Source organism: Octopus sinensis, linkage group LG25 (assembly GCF_006345805.1).
Source record: "Octopus sinensis linkage group LG25, ASM634580v1, whole genome shotgun sequence".
Lineage (NCBI taxonomy): Eukaryota > Metazoa > Mollusca > Cephalopoda > Octopoda > Octopodidae > Octopus > Octopus sinensis.
Genome location: NC_043021.1, coordinates 17,029,623 through 17,046,967, shown reverse-complemented (window position 1 = coordinate 17,046,967; position 17,345 = coordinate 17,029,623). Strand labels below are relative to the sequence as shown.

At 40.5% G+C, this 17,345-nt stretch overlaps 1 protein-coding gene across 4 annotated transcripts in view; it reads right to left on the bottom strand.

Annotated features, from left to right (window-relative positions):
• LOC115224401 (ATP-dependent DNA/RNA helicase DHX36) overlaps window positions 1-17,345 on the bottom strand; it is a 56,993-nt gene that overhangs the window by 10,638 nt on the left and 29,010 nt on the right. For all 4 annotated transcript variants that reach the window (XM_029795297.2, XM_036513309.1, XM_036513310.1 and 1 more), the window contains 10 exons: window positions 16,274-16,355; window positions 14,585-14,704; window positions 13,781-13,883; window positions 12,913-13,000; window positions 10,606-10,726; window positions 9,569-9,712; window positions 8,287-8,404; window positions 6,273-6,371; window positions 5,228-5,401; window positions 3,468-3,554 (listed from right to left, as the gene is read on the bottom strand). In XM_029795297.2, coding sequence (XP_029651157.1) covers window positions 3,468-3,554; window positions 5,228-5,401; window positions 6,273-6,371; window positions 8,287-8,404; window positions 9,569-9,712; window positions 10,606-10,726; window positions 12,913-13,000; window positions 13,781-13,883; window positions 14,585-14,704; window positions 16,274-16,355 — 1,136 coding nt within the window. The remainder of the gene's footprint in view (window positions 1-3,467; window positions 3,555-5,227; window positions 5,402-6,272; window positions 6,372-8,286; window positions 8,405-9,568; window positions 9,713-10,605; window positions 10,727-12,912; window positions 13,001-13,780; window positions 13,884-14,584; window positions 14,705-16,273; window positions 16,356-17,345) is intronic.

Below are 17,345 nucleotides of genomic sequence, written 5' to 3'. Positions count from 1 at the left end.
TGATTAGTGATAGATCTGTATAGCTTGTTCGTCTAATGGGTTCATTGATAACCTGTGAGTAATTGATCTTGTTCACCCTTGTCTTGGAAAAGAAGTAATTTCTACTCTTCTCCTCTGGAAGCCATCTACTCGCAATACCAGAGGGCGCACACTCTCCTACCCTGATGTAATCTCCAGGGATACAGGCATCCAGCAACAGGACCTCCGTAATGCTATGATGGACCGTGAAGTCTGGCGTAACATAGTAAATTCTATTGTCTCGACCACGGTCGAACAATGATGAATGATGATGATTGTCTTGGATCCTCAACACCTTGATGGTGACATAGGAGGAACACCTCACAGCAAATGGCGTTTCTTGGGCACTGTTAGACTTAACAGGGCCCCTTCCTCTCCAGGTCTAACTACAGTCAAATTCTTCTGGAGAGAGAGAGGGGGAGAGAAAGATAGACATACATACAGAGAAAGGGAAGAAACGACCCCCAGTATGGGCCTGGTATTTTATTTATTAACCCTGGAAAGGCGGTGAGCTGGCAGAAACGTTAGCACGTCAGGTGAAATGCTTAGTGGTATTTCGTTTGCCACTACGTTCTGAGTTCAAATTCCGCCGAGGTCGACTTTGCCTTTCATCCTTTCGGGGTCCATTAAATAAGTACCAGTTACGCACTGGGGTCGATATAATAGACTTAATCCGTTTGTTGGTCCTTGTTTGTCCTCTCTGTGTTTAGCTAGCCCCTTGTGGGTAGTAAAGAAATAGGTATTTTATTTATTAACCCTGGAGGGGTGAAAGACAAAGTTGGCCTCAGTAAGATTTGAACTTGGAGAGCATTAGCCGGAATGATTAGCATCGAGTAATCTATCAGACGTTCTCACATCCGCTAATTGGCCGCCTTCTTCGACCAGGGCCAACTGGAAGGGATAGGGTTAGGGTTGCACAATGACAACAACAACAACAACAACATCTGATTAAAGATTAGATTTGGTAATTTCCTGTGATTCTTGATTGAAAAATCGGTCAGTCTTGGACACAAACAAAGTACGTGGTCAGCAAGGAGGAAGAAGGAGGGGGGGTTGTAAGGGAGAAAACTTCTTTTTTTGTTCTTTTGAAAAGTATAAGAAATATTTTTCTTCTTTTTTCTTTCATTTTGGCAAGAAATTCTTTCTTCCTATTTCCTGACTTCCTCTTACGCACAGATCAACTGATTGGCGATTTCCTCCCACACACAAATCAATCAATCGATCAATATCTTCTGCTGCTTTGGAAGCAGAGAACAGCTGTTGTTGTTTAACAAGTTTGATTTGTAACCGCGTAGTGTCAGGTTCAATCCTAACACACGGAACCTTGAGCAAGTGTTTTCTCTACCACAACCTCAAGTTCACAAAAGCCTTGTGAGCAAAACAGGTGCATGCATGGCTTCCCAACCACATGGTTCCAGGTTCAGTCCCACTGCATGGCATCTTAAGTCAAGTGTCTTCTACTATAGCCTCGGGCCGACCAAAGCCTTATAAGTGGTAGATGGAAACTAAAAAGAAGCCTATTGTATATATGTGCAAAGTGTGTGTATGTGTGTGTGCATGACAATTTGTTCCTCATTACTGCTTAACAACCAGTGTTGTCCTGTAACTTAGTGGTTCAGCAAAAAGGGAATGATAGAATAGGTACCAGGCTTGAGAAAAAAAATGGTATTGAGGTCAGGTTATTCAACTGAATATTGTACAAAGTGGTGCCCCAGCATGGCCACATTCTAATAACTGAGACAAGTAAAACAAAGACAAAAAAATGATTGGATGGAAACTGTATGGAAGCCTGATGGATGGGTCACACCAGTTTATTGGGTGACAGACTAAATAAGTTACCCAGTTGTCTGGTTCAAAACCATCACCTAGTCCTTGTGTCATCGTCATCATGTATTCTATGCTTATATAGTATTTTTGTTGGTTTTTTTACCACCTGTGCTGGTGCCAGGTAAAAAAGATGCTCTGTTTACTCTGCCAGGTGGTCAGTGTTTGGAAGGGCATCCAGCTGTGATAACCATGCCAAAACCGACACCGAGGTCTCCTGCGTGGCCAGCTCTTGTCAAACTATCCAACCCATGCCAGCATGGAAAGCAGACGTTAAATGATGATGATGATGATGATGATGGTGATACCTGATGCTATATGACACTACAACGGAAGCCTTCCCAATTAAATGTGAGTTCTCCCATCGGATGAAACCATTGTGTTGCTTTCTTTAGACTTTCTCATAGTGTTTTCTGGGCAGAGATATTGGGGTGGCTTGCCATTGCCTTTCTCAACTGGATGGCCATTGGTCCATAAGAAGCTCATCCATCCTTCAAAAAGTCTTGTCTTTAGCCCTGCTGGGTACCCAGACAACCTCTTCACAAAAATAGTAAGCTAATCTAGTGGTGGAGTTGGTTTAGTTTCCAGTTCCAGGGTCGAAGGGTTGGCAACTTACATATCGATCCTCTGGTCAAATCATCCAACCCATGTTAGCATGGAAAGCAGATGTTAAACGATGATGATGATGATAGATTATTGATTATTTCTTTCTACACACTGATCAACTGATTGATTCCTCTGACACACTCATCAAATGAATTTGAAAAAAACAAAAAACATGATAGAGTGTAATTTGAACAAGATTTGGTTGCTATTTCTACCAGGTCAAGCAACCAGGAGAAAAAGTCGTTGTTGATAATTTCTTTAGCCCCTGGTCGGATCTGATCCAGTAGCTATGATGGAAACTGAAAGAAACCTATCATGTGCTTGTGCGTGTGTCCGTCTGTCTGTCCATCTATCTTTTTATCAATCTATTCATCTGTCCATCTATCAATCTACCTCCTCCTCCTCATCATCATCATCATTTAACGTCCACCTTCCATGCTGGTTAGATACTACAGGTTTCTATGTCTGTTTTGGCAGGGCTTTTACGGCTGGATGCCCTTCCTAACACCAACCACCTTACTGAGTGGATTGAGAGCTTTTTACATGATACCAATACAGTCGGGGTCAGCTTTGGCTTGGCTATTACAGCTGGATGCCCTTCCAAATGATATTTGTTAATAAATGTGATCCCCCCAGTCATGTTATTCATTTCCAATCTTCCATGAAAACATGTCTGGCCATTGTGGTTGCTTGGAAACGAGTGAGGGTTGGCAACAAAAAGGGCATCCAGCCATAAGAAAATCTGCCTCAATAAATTCCATCTGAACCATGCAAGCACATATGCTTCAGTCACAGGACCACAGCCATGCTGGAGCACTGCCGCACACACACACACACGTTAGCCTGGTTTAACACTGCCTCATCTTAGGGGAACAATCCTTGAGCAGATAGCAACAAATGCTGGATATACCCTAACAAGACAAATAACTCTAAAGTATGCAACCCTACTTTTGTTATAGCCCCTAACATCTTCACCATTCTTCTATACCACACACATACACACACACACACAATGTTACCTTGTATGCATTAATTAACATAATGTGGTCGCTCTTGCTTCCTTCAGCCAACATCTTCCGCTGTTGATCCGCTGCTTTCTCCTTTCCCTAATAAAAAAAAAAACAAATAGATATAAATACACAAACATATTAGAAAACATAGATGTGGCTGTGTGGTAACTAGCTTGCTTCCCAACCACGTGGTCCTGGGTTCAGTTCCACTGCATGGAACCATGGGCAAGTGTCTTCTACTATAGCCTCGGGCCAACCAAAGTCTTGCGAGTGGATTTGATAGATGGAAACTGAAAGAAGCCTGTCACATACATGTAGAAATATATATATATATATTTAATGTAGGATAAAACTTTTTTTTTTTGAAAAAAATTTTTATCAATGGCCAGCATATTAAAAAGTACCTTTAAAGGTTAAAATTATAAACAACTTATAAATAAGGGCAAACGAAAAAATTTTTAATGCCAAATATGCCGAAAATTGGACATATTGTCCATTACCATATAATTTTTCACAATACGCATGCTACTCGAAAAAAAGCCGACAGAAACTTCTAAAAAAATTCCATTATTACCATATCAGACTGATTTCAGGGTTAGTTCGTGAGAACCCTCCCTTCGCCAGTGATAAATGTGGCAAAGAAATAAATGAGATACTAACTCATACCCATGGAAGAAGAATATGTCCAATTTTTGGCATACTTGGCATTAGAAATTTTTTCGTTTGCCCTTATTTATAAGTTATATATATATATATATATATATATATATATATATATATATATATATATATATATTATATATATATATATATTTATATATAAAATACAAAATGGGACAAGAACGCAAAACATCCAGACAGCTAGGTGATACAAAAAGAGACAACAAAACATCCAGAAAGACAATACAAAGAAAACAAGGACGGGTCATTCGAAGCCTTTTATCTTCAGTCAAGAACCAGATTATCCTCGCAATTTCGGCTAATTATTCTTGAGATTGCTCCAATCTGGCCAGTCCCAAGGAAAAACTAGGCAAAGAGCATTAGAATCCTTGGAAGAAAGCAGCAAATGTATACAAAAACAAGGACGGAAAAAACGGACAATGTTACACAAATATAAATACAATAAAAATAATAACAGGACATAACAACAGGTGTCTTTCGACTAAGGATGAATTAAATTAAGCTCTGTCCTTCTGCTTCTACTTCTCTTTCCATGTGACCGCCAGTCAGCCTAGCCTGTTTTCTTTCTTGGTCTGACCATTGTCTGTGCAACATCGATATTCCTCCTTGTTTTTGTGAAATTCTTGTACCCCTGCCGTAAAGCTTCATTTCCACACGCGCCAGCTTAATTCAATTCACCCTTAGTCGAAAGACACCTGTTGTTATGTCCTGGATGTCCTTCTTAACGCCAACCACTTTACAGAGTGTACTGGGTGCTCTTTATGTGGCACCAGCACCAGTGAGGTTACCAAATAATTTACCAGAAGAGGAGAACAGTACTGAAGATGGTGGTTCGCATAAATAAATATATCCACACACACACACACACACACACACAAATACAGTAGGCTTCCACACAGTTTCCATGTACCAAAGGCTTTGGTCAGCTCAGGGCCATAGTAAATCATAGATGCCTGAGGTGCTGTACAGTAGAATTGAACCTGAAGCCACACAAAGTGAGACACTGACACAGGCCCACAAATTTCGATGGGTTTATCAGTGGGATAACAATGGCTGGGTCAGCCACAGGATAATATAGATCGACTTACCAAGGGGATAACAAAAGCATCTTTAAAGCTCAAGCTGGCAGCAACTGTGAGGATGGGGTCAAGGCAACAAAACATGGCACCAAACAGGATCATCTTGCCGGAATGTGGGTCGACAGGCATGCGGGCCAAGTGTTTGCCCAGTGGGAGGAGGTTTTCATCCTGGTCGAGAGCATTCTACAAAATAAAACAACATTATGCAATAAAAGTAGCTTAAAAAAAAATGCATATCACCACCATCACCATCACCATCAGTCACTCTCATCATCATCATCATTACTACTATCATCGTTACCATCATCATCATCATCTATCTTTTTTCCATGCTGGCATGGGTTGGGTTAGTTTCACTGGGTCCAATCAGCTTTTATTGACTTAATCTATTTATTGCACATAAATTCTAACAACAAAATCTTATGTGGTCCCCTAAGTGCCATGCAGGCCCTGGTTGAGGGAAGGGAGCAAATAGAAGGGAAAGAGAAAGGGTGGTGGTGCTGGGTGGGAATGTGAACCAAACTGATTACTCTTTTTCTCTTTTTACTTGTTTCAGTCATTTGACTGCGGCCATGCTGGAGCACCGCCTTTAGTCAAGCAAATCGACCCCGGGACTTATTCTTTGTAAGCCCAGTACTTATTCTATCGGTCTCTTTTGCCGAACCGCTAAGTGACGGGGACGTAAACACACCAGCATCGGTTGTCAAGCAATGCTAGGGGGACAAACACAAACACATACATATATATATATATATATATATATATATATATATATATATATATATACATATATACGACAGGCTTCTTTCAGTTTCCATCTACCAAATCCACTCACAAGGCATTGGTCGGCCCGGGGCTATAGCAGAAGACACTTGCCCAAGATGCCACGCAGTGGGACTGAACCCGGAACCATGTGGTTGGTTATCAAGCTACTTACCAAACAGCCACTCCTGCGCCTATATTGTTTCAAATAAAAAAGGAAGTAAAATAGAGAGAGAGAGAGATGGTGATGATGATGATGATGATGATAAAGGTTTGAACTACAGCAACTTACCAGGTCTTGTAAGATTTTGATGGCTGAGTTTAATGCTTGTAATGACGGAGTCTGGATCGCTTTCTCCACAAATGGAATAATTTTTCCCAACTTCAATAACTGACAAAGAGATAATAATAAAAATAATTATAACAACAACAACAACAACAATAATATATTAATGGTTTCAAATTTTGGCTCAAGGCCAGCAGTATTGAGGCAAGGGGATTAGGGGTTAGTTGATACCATTGACATCCCTAGTACTTGGCTGGTGCTTTATTTTAGTTCTCAGACCCCTCTTATTCATCATAGTCCTCCAGGCAATAACAGGAATTCAAGACAGGATGCCCCTGGGAGCTTCTCTATGCTGATGACTTTGCTCTGATAGCTGAATCACTATCAGAACTAGAGGAGAAATTTCAGGTGTGGAAGCAAGGTCTAGAATTGAAGGGCCTTAGAGTCAATCTAGCAAAAACTAAAGTCTTAGTAAGTAGGAAGGCAGACAAATCGCAAATCCCTTCATGTAGATAGCCCTGCTTGATCTGTAGAAAATCCACAAGATGTACTCGGTGTAAGCTACGGACACATAAGAAGTGCAGCAATATAGAAGGAAGGTTAACTGAGAAGATTGTTTTCGTGCGTGGCAAATGTTCAGGGGCAATAAACAATGACAGTTTCTGTCACATGTCAGGGGAAAAACTAGAAGTAGTTGATAGCCTCTGTTACCTAGGTGACCAAAGCTCTTTCTGTTGTATTTGTGGTATATGTATAATTATTATTATTTTTCTCTTCTGTTCTATATAGCCATAAGGCTTCATGTTGTTATATATGCATAATTCTTCATCTGTTGTATTTATATGTCTTGTTTGTTTCTGTTCACTATACATTCGCTAGCTTTTTCCCAGTAGCTTAATAACACTAGCACCTCCAAGATTGAGTGGTTTCAATGATAATAGTGTGAAACCACTATGATATTTTGGCTCATTGACTGACAAGGAAAACTCAGCTGTGAATATTCTGTGTATCATGTCTTTCCCATCCGTTAAGTTTTGTTTAGTTTCCTGTTTGCTCTGCTTTCGTCTAACAGCCTTCATTTCAATTAATTTTTAAAATAATGAAGAATTTACTATTATAACTACCATTATCGACCCTTTGGCATTCAGATTATTCTGTAAAATGTAAAATCTTTTTATTCACATTATTCTTAATAAATCATATTTTATCTCTTAGCTTCGAAATTTTGTTGATGCAATTGTATATTCTATAATGGCATTGAAGGACAAGTGTGAGAGGCTGGATCTGGCTGGTTAGAACATAAAACCAGGGATCATGCTTGGGCCAGATACAACAGGTTTAAATGCTAAATGGTTGAACTGGTATTTGGAACATAAATTAAAGTGGCTGTGTGGTAAGGCGCAGGAGTGGCTGTGTGGTAAGTAGCTTGCTTACCTACCACATAGTTCCAGGTTCATTCCCACTGCATGACACCTTGGGCAAGTGTCTTCTACTATAGCCTGGGCTGACCAAAGCCTTGTGAGTGGATTTGGTAGAAGGAAACTGAAAGAAGCTCGTCGTATATATGTAAATAAATATGTATGTGTGTGTATATGCTTGTGTGTTTGTGCTTGTCCCCCCAACATCGCTTGACAACTGATGCTGGTGTGTTTACGACCCTGTAACTAAGTGGTTCGGCAAAAGAGACCAATAGAATAAGTACTAGGCTTACAAAGAATAAGTCCTGGGGTCGATTTGCTCAACTAAAGGAGGTGCTCCAGCATGGCCACAGTCAAATGACTGAAACAAGTAAAAGAGTAAAGAGTAAATATCTTTTGATGGAAGGTTTCAATTAAGACCACTGACCAGGGATAGTCTCAAGTAGGTTGGTATCAAAGGAGTTAATTTGTGAGCAGAGTTCATTTAGAGCCATAGAATCCTGGCCAAAACAGTGGAACTTAATTCCCCAACCTTATCTGCTCAACAATTTTGCTTCGTTAATCTAAAATCCAAAGCTAGATTACACTTTTACATGTCTTACCTTAATTTGTAAGCAGAGTTCCTCTAGCCGTGTTCTCAACATTTCAGGTAAGAGATAGTCATCCAGTGTTGTCTCAGTAAATGAGGAATACAGGTGATAACACTCACCTGGCTGCACTCTTCCAGTGGAACCAAGAAAAACAGAAAACAAGGGAAAATTCTACAATCAATAATTGTTCAAACGGACCGACATGTAGCATAAAAACACCACGCCCACCACAAAAAAAAAAAAGAACAACAAAACATTTCTACATTTTCTGTGATCGACACCCGATAAACAACTTTTAGATACAATACAGCTTCTTAAGACCCAAGGGAATTTTAAGGGCTTGTGTGTAGTATACATGGTATGAAGGAGATGAAAGATAAACCTTCATTTAGAGTAGGGGACAATAAAAAAACAAAATGAGTTCAACCTCGAGGGGATGAAATGTAAAGTTGACCTGAGAGGGATTTGAACTCATTACATACAGATCCGGAAGAAATACTGCTAAGCACTTTGGCCAACATGATAACATTGCTGGTTTACCGTTTTAATGATAATCCTTTCTACTATAGATACAAAGGTCCGAGATTTTGGGAGGTGGGGGTGCTAGTCATTTATATCAATTCCGGTACTTGACTGGTGTTTGTTTAATCCACCCTGAAAGGATGCAAGACAAAACAGCAGCAGCAGCACAGCAGTGGCGTTGGTGGCGGCAATGACGATGATGACAGATCCTCCTGTTGAAGCTGACTTAGGAGCCTTTCAAGCTTTTACCGAACGACCGGGACAAAGGATTGGTTTGTAGCAATCAAGTGGTCGTGCGGCACGTTACCTCACTCTCGCCATCAAATCAAACTTGCCTGAACAGAGGCACGATGTGCCATGCATCAGGTGTCGATGTGATCACAGAGCAACGCGAGATTAAGAGTTTTGCTCAAGAACTACAATGCGCCACCCAGTCTAGGAATTGAAATCACCATCGCTAGATCGTGAGTGCAACACCTTAACCACTAAGCCGTGTGTCCTCATTATCATAATTATTATTGGCAGAAACGGTAGCACACCGGACGAAATACGGCTACGCATTTCATCTGCCATTACATTCTGGGTTCAAATTCCGTCGAGGTCGACTTTGCCTTTCATCCTTTCGAGGTTGATAAATTAAGTACCAGTTACACACTGGGGTCGATGTAATCGACTTAATTCGTTTGTCTGTCCTCGTTTGTCCCCTTTATGTTTAGCCCCTTGTGGGTAATAAAGAAACATATTTATAATAATGCAAGAAACCTCGACTTACCTGCCTGCTCGTCCACGGCGCTGTTTAGCATTTGCTTTGGACACCAGTTGCGGTTCAAGCGATGTTAAGTTTTTCTCTGGTTCAAAATGTTTCACCTTGATTTTTCCGCAATCGATGACGTAGACAACATCATCAATAGTAATACTGAAGAATAAAAGAGAGGAACAAAAGAGAAGATGGCTTGGGGTTTCTTTACTTATTTCTTATACACAGAAGAATACAAGGAAAAGATTTTGATATCTAATATCCTCACCATTTATCACCCTTTTTTCCATGCTGGCATGGGTTGTATTATTTGAGAACATCATAACATTCGAGCGAGGTCGTCGCCAGTGCCGCTGGACTGGCTCCTGTGCAGGTGGGACATAAAAAGCACCATGTGGGCATGGCTGTTGCCAGTACCATCAAACTGGCCCTCGTGCCGGTGGCACCTAAAAGCACCCACTACACTCTTGGAGTGGATGCGTTAGGAAGGGCATCCAGCTGTAGAAACTCTGCCAGATCAGATTGGAGTTTGGTTCGCCAGACCTCAGTCAAATCGTCCAACCCATGCTAGCATGGAAAGCGGACGTTAAATGATGATGATCATGATCACCAGGGTCAGATTAAGACCCATTCGGGCCCTAAGCACTTAAAAAATCTTGGTGTCCTCATATATATGTAATTCAAAATATAAACAATAATAAAACCAAATAAATTTTTATTTTTCAAAATGGAACAAAACTAAATTAAGTTGGAAAATTAATTTTTACATGATACCGCATGGTCACCACACCGCACGCGGCACTGCCATGAGGACTTGACACCAGGTATATAAACACCGAAATTTCATTACATGTTTCACCATACTTACACAAACTCTCAATTCTTCTCCGGGTACTTTTCATGTTTTACCCACACTGACAGGATCCCCAACCTACCTTACAAGACAAAGTAGACTCCAGTATGGCCATGATTCCACTTCATTTGGCAGGCTTTAAAAAAAACTGAAGGCAAGTTACAAATAACAAGGGACCACCGTTGCGAGTGTTGCCTACCTTGTCTCCGCGATGTTTGTAGCCAGTACAATCTTGCGAACCCCTACTGGGGGTCGGTTGAACACTTCTCTCTGGTTTACAGTTGGCATCAATGAATGCAATGGGATAATGCGGAAATTCCCTGGAAGCAAAAATGAGACAAAATATGTACAAAAAAAAAAAAGAGAGAGAGATTTGGATTAAATACAAATAAATGTTACTGTGAACCTCTTCGTTTCTCTCTCTCTACTGAAGGAAGTTCTGACTGTTGCTGCTGTTATTTTTGGTAGCAACTAAACACCAAACAATGGTAGAATCCCAATGTGGTTGCCTCAGCTGATAGAAATAGCTGTCAAATCTCTATCAAATTACCAGGGAGTCGGAGTCATGGAGTTGGAAACAATTAAGGGGTAGTTGGAGTTGGTGAAACAGACCACAATCACTTAATTACATAGAGGAGTCGGAGTCAGAGGTGTCAATAGTAGAGGAGTCAGAGATGTCAATAGTAGAGGAGTCGGAGGTGTCAATAGTAGAGGAGTCGGAGGTGTCAATAGTAGAGGAGTCGGAGGCGTCAATAGTAGACGAGTCGGAGGCGTCAATAGCAGAGGAGTCGGAGGCGTCAATAGTAGAGGAGTCGGAGGCGTCAATAGTAGAGGAGTCGGAGGCGTCAATAGTAGAGGAGTCGGAGGCGTCAATAGTAGAGGAGTCGGAGGCGTCAATAGTAGAGGAGTCGGAGGTGTCAATAGTAGAGGAGTCGGAGTCAGAGGTGTCAATAGTAGAGGAGTCGGAGTCAGAGGTGTCAATAGTAGAGGAGTCGGAGTCAGAGGTGTCAATAGTAGGAGTCAGAGGTGTCAATAGTAGAGGAGTCGGAGTCAGGGGTGTCAATAGTAGAGGAGTCGGAGTCAAAGTTTTTTTTGTTTCGACTCCACAGCCCTGCAAATTACACCTTACCCACTTGAAAGAAAAAAAAGAAAAAAGAGATGTGATGGTCATGGCTGGAATTTGACTGATTTGCAGATTTTCTAAACAATGGGAAATAGTTTCAGATGGAATATTAGAACCATGGATTTCACTCTGTTGTATAACAAGGTACCTACCATATAACAGATGCCTGATGGATCATTAACCAATCGGCAGCAACTAACACCATCTGTCTCAATAAGTCACTGACAAGGCTCATCATTACTTACCTCCCTTCGTCACCACACCATTCACCTCCATGTGTTATCGACACCAAACATCTCCACATGTCATTGCCACTAGTCATCTCCACATTCGCTTCCACATGCCACCATATCACCTCCATGTATTATCAAACTGATTCCATTGTCATTGCCATCAGTTACCTCCACATGTAATCACCACATGTCATTGCTACCATTCACCTCTATGTGTCACCAAAGTCATAAACATGACCACATGGTTAAGAAGTTTGCCTTGTAACTATGTCATTGTAGGTTCAATCCCAGAGCACAGCAGCTCAGGCAGGTGTCAGATCTTTTCGGTTTGAACGGCAGTTTTTTAAATAATTTCCATATAACTAAACACTTAAACTTCGCATACTGGTAGAATGTGTTTATAAAACATCTTTTTCTCTTGGCTTTATTGAGAAAATTCTATAGTTTGTGAGATATTTGTTTTTGTTTTTCTTCAATTTCTGCAATTTCAACCAATCAATGACGTCTATTGAGGTGCAAAACATTCTGTGCCGTATGAATATGTCCCTCGTTTAAGAAACAGATTGGGTTTATTTACATTTGTGAAGAAAAAAAAGATACTCTTCCCCTTAAAGGTCACTCTATCTCCCACCAGTAAATCAGGGTTCTCATCTAAGGATCACTCTCTCTCTCTCTATCGTACCAGTAACCCAGGGCTTCAATCTGAGAGTCACTCTCTCTTTCCTACCACTCATGGAGGCCCTGGAAAAAAAAAATGGGCTCATCAGTTCTGCCCTTGCTCCATTGGTCAAGCAATTTAAAAACTATTCCCCTACCTGCCAATCTCAGTTTTGTAACCTTTAGGGGTCTCCACAAACACATACCTATTTCTTTATTACCCACAAGGGGCTAAACACAGAGGGGACAAACAAGGACAGACATAGGTATTAAGTCGATTACATCGACCCCAGTGCGTAACTGGTACTTAATTTATCGACCCCGAAAGGATGAAAGGCAAAGTCGACCTTGGCGGAATTTGAACTCACAACGTAATGCAGACGAAATACCGCTAAGCATTTCGCCCGGCGTGCTAACGTTTCTGCCAGCTCGCCACGAACACATACCAGCAACATTACAGAACAAAACAGATAAAAATGTCAATAAAACATACGACTGTTGAATGTAGGATCTTTGTTGAGGAGGTCGTTGGTTTTTCGGATTTCTTCCCAACCAGTAAGGAATACAAGAATGGCACCATCCTGGAAATCAAATAACATTTTTTAACGTAATAAACTGAAATACACAATGTAAAGTGATTGTTTTTTTTTTTTAATGGTGGAACTTGAAGAAGATAAAGCTATAAGTAATACCAGGTAAATATTGGGTTCCATGTTTTAAACTGATCTAAATCAAAGACTTTCATGAAAATTTCTCTGATTTATGTTCCAAATACCAGCTTAATAATGATAAAGTTATTTTATTAAATACTCTTTACTCTCTCTTTTATTCTTTTACTTATTTCAGTCATTTTACTGCGGCCATGCTGGAGCACCACCTTTAGTCGAGCAACTCGACCCCGGGACTTATTCTTTTTGTAAGCCCAGTACTTATTCTATCGGTCTCTTTTGCCGAACCACTAAGTAATGGGGACATAAACACACCAGCATCGGTTGTCAAGCAATGCTAGGGGGACAAACACAGACACACAAACACACTCATGCATATATATATATATATATACATATATACGATGGGCTTCTTTCAGTTTCCGTCTACCAAATCCACTCACTTTGTTATTTTTTAAATTAATAAAGTGTATTTCAACAGAAATATGTAAAAAAGAAAAGGTTTAGCAGCATTTCGTCTGTCTTTACATTCCGAGTTCAAATTCTGCTGTGGTCAACTTTTCCTTTCACCCTTTTGGGGTTGATAAAATAAGTACCACTTGAACACTGGGGTTAGTGTAATCAACTTAACCCAACCTCCCCTAAAATTGCTGGCTTTGTGCCAAAATTCGAAATCGATATTTAGACACTCACCTCTTTCTTGTAGCAAATATACTTGATAAGTTCAGCAACGAGTTCGATATCAATGAATTTATGGTCCATAGAAGCAAGGGAGTGACAGGTAGCAGGGCTGTAGCTGGAATAGAAACGGTAGATGTAGGGGCCACAGTGGTGGTGAAAGGACTGATGTGGAATATGTAGGAGCAGCTGCACTGAATGTTTTTGAAGTGACTGGAATGAAAAGTGTAGGGGGCACAGCAAATGTCCCTGAAAGAGCTTTCTTAACTGAGGAGACGAACACTAATAAAGCTTGTATATTATGTAGACATCTGACTGATGATGATCAGAGTTGAAACCGGTTGGTATGTAGTGTTGATATAAAATAATTAAAATAATGTTTTATTACTAAAGAATAGGTTAATTAGTTTGTCGGAAAATATAATCTTGTTAATGACTCATCTCATCTATCTAAAAATTTAATTAGATTTAAAATAACTAAACAATATTTTATTGCTGAAGAAAAGGTTAATTAGTTTATGGAAAACATAATCTTGTTAATGACTCATCTCACAGATTTAATTATTATCCCTTTAGCATTCAGATTATTATCAAAAGTAATGCTTATTTAATTACATAGTCTTGAATTAATCAGGCATTATCTTGTAGCTTTGAGATTTCAATGATGTGATTGTTTATTTTTAGAATGACATTATAAGGGAGGTGTGAAAGGTCAGATCTGGTCAGTTTAAATATAAAAATGAGTGGAATATTCGGGCCGGATGTGGCCAGATTTACATGCTGAAGGGTTAAACGAGATGTGGTGATGTGAATCCATACCTTCCTTGTATTGTCTCACGAATCCAATCCTTCATTTGCTGTCTTTCCGTTTCTTCCTTCCTGGCATTAGCCATTCCTCTCATGCCCCATTTCGGACGCTTGGCTTCAGGTGGCTGATAACTATGGCAGGCAGAAGGAAAATTCAATTAGAACTATTCAGAAAAGCATCTGATTGCTTTACAGAGATCATTTAGTATTGAAGCTAAAGTGATTGCAGTGAGGAAGACCAGGGGTAGCCCTTCAGAACTACACAAAAAAAACTTCCCTTAAAACATTTTTCACTGACCCCACTTTTTGTCAGTGAACAGTTTCAAGCGATGAATATTTTGGACACTGGTGTGGCCATGTGGTAACAAACGTGCTTCCCAACCACACGGCTCTGGGTTTGGTCCCACTGTGAGGCACCTTGGGCAAGTGTCTTCTACTACAGCCTCGAGCTGACCAAAGCCTTGTAAGCGGATTTGGTAGATAGAAACTGAAAGAAGCCCGTTATATATATTTGGGCCTCACAGAGGCAAAGTGGTTGAGTTCCTTTTGATCATTGGGCCTCACGGAGACAAAGTGGCTGAGTTCCTTTCGAGTGTTGGGCCTCACAGAGGCAATAACTGAGACCTTTGGCATTATGTCATGCTTGAGAAGAAGACCCATCAAGCCAAGCAAAGTCGCAGTCATGGCAGATACTGGTGTCACACAAATGGCACCCATGCCCGGTGGCACATAAAAGCAGGCATTACATTGTCAGAGCATCCAGCTGTAGAAACCTTGCCGAATGAGACTGGAGTCTGGTGCAGCTCTCCTGCTTACCAGCCCTGGTCAAACCGTCCAACCCATGGACAATGGACATTAAATGGTGATGATGAGCTTCTTTCAATTTCTGTCTATCAAATCCACTCACTAGACACTTATGCAAGGTGCCATGAAGTGGGGCTGAACCTGGAACTATGTGGTTGGGAAGTAGACGTTTTACCATAGTCATGCATGTGTGTGTGTGTGTGTATTTATACATGTATGTATGCATATATGTGAATACATGTGTGTGTGTATGCATGCATGCGAGAGTGTTTGCTCTCTGCGCTTCATTGACAAATCACAGAGAAGTTCAAATATTAACACACACACTCACAATGGGCTTCTTACAGTTTCCATTTACAAAATCCACTCACAAGTCTTTGATTGGTCTGGGGCTATAGTTACAAGGTGGCGAGCTGGCAGAAACGTTAGCACACTGGGCGAAATTCGTAGCTGTATTTTGTCTGCTGTTACGTTCTGAGTTCAAATTCCGCAGAGGTCAACTTTGCCTTTCATCCTCTCGGGGTCGATAAATTAAGTACCAGTTACACACTGGGGTCAATGTAATCGACTTAATCCGTTTGTCTGTCCTTGTTTGTCCCCTCTATGTTTAGCCCCTTGTCGGTAATAAAGAAATAGGTATTTTGTCTGCCGTTACGTTCTGAGTTCAAATTCCGCCGAAGTCGACTTTGCCTTTCATCCTTTCAGAGTCGATAAATTAAGTACCAGTTACGCATTGGGGTCGATGTAATCGACTTAATCCGTTTGTCCCCTCTGTGTTTAGCCCCTTGCGGGTAGTAAAGAAATATATAAGACACTTGCCAAAAGTACCAGGCAGTGGAACTGAACTCAAAAACACACACACACACACACAGAAGCTGTTTAAGAACAAGATCTTACTTTGTCATTTCTAAGACGTCTTCCAAATAGTATTCTTTGACTGGGTAAGTAAATCCAGGAATGTTGATCATGGGGGCACCACCTGCAGAAAAATAATTGAAACGAGACGTTTAGCGACAAAAAAAAAAATATTGAAATAACAAAAAGAGAAACAAAATAAAATACAACAACAACAAAAAACAAATAAAAAGAAAATCCAAAGGAATTAATTTGGTCTTTGGAATTTCACAACCTCACAGACTACAATGACTTTCTAGAAAAAACAAAAAAACCCAAACATGGAAAAATACATGGAACATTCTAGAAGGTTTGATATTTTTTTTTTAGGAGAGGCAATAGTGGCTGTGTGGTAAGAAGCTTTTTTCGCAAATACATGGTTCCATGTTCAGTCCCACTGTGTGGGACCTTGGAGCAAGTGTTTTCCACTATAGCCTCAGGCCAACCAAAGCTTTGTGAGTGGATTTGGTAGACGGAAACTGAAAGAAGGCCGTCGTATATATATATATATATATATATATAGTTAATCCAAACAAGAAAACACAAAAAAACACAACAACGTGAAGACGTGGAACAAATATAGTATTATTGGATGCTCAGGAAAGAAGGGAAGAAGGAGGGTTTAATGTTTCGAGCGGAGCTCTTCGTCGGAAACAAAGGAGAAGGAAAGATCCAGAGAAGGGAAGACAGAGGAAAAAAAAATATATATATATATATACATACTCTTTTACTTGTTTCAGTCATTTGACTGTGGCCATGCTGGAGCACCACCTTTATATGTATGAATTCTCTTGTTGTGAACAACAAATGAGGGTTTAGTAAAATGAGCAGTAATCATATACATAATCAAATGCCTCACTTGAGGACTGTTGGCGCCTTGCAAACCTTTTGGCTCAGTTTGCTTGAGTATCATTTACTGTGTTTTCTTGGGTGGATGGCAAGGTCGGCTTTGCTCTGTGCCACAAAACCACAATGAAGGGTGTGTGTGTGTGTACCTTTGTGTCTGTGTTCGTCCCCCACCACTGCTTAACAACCAGTGGTGGGGTGTTTATGTCCTTGTAACTTAGCAGCTTGG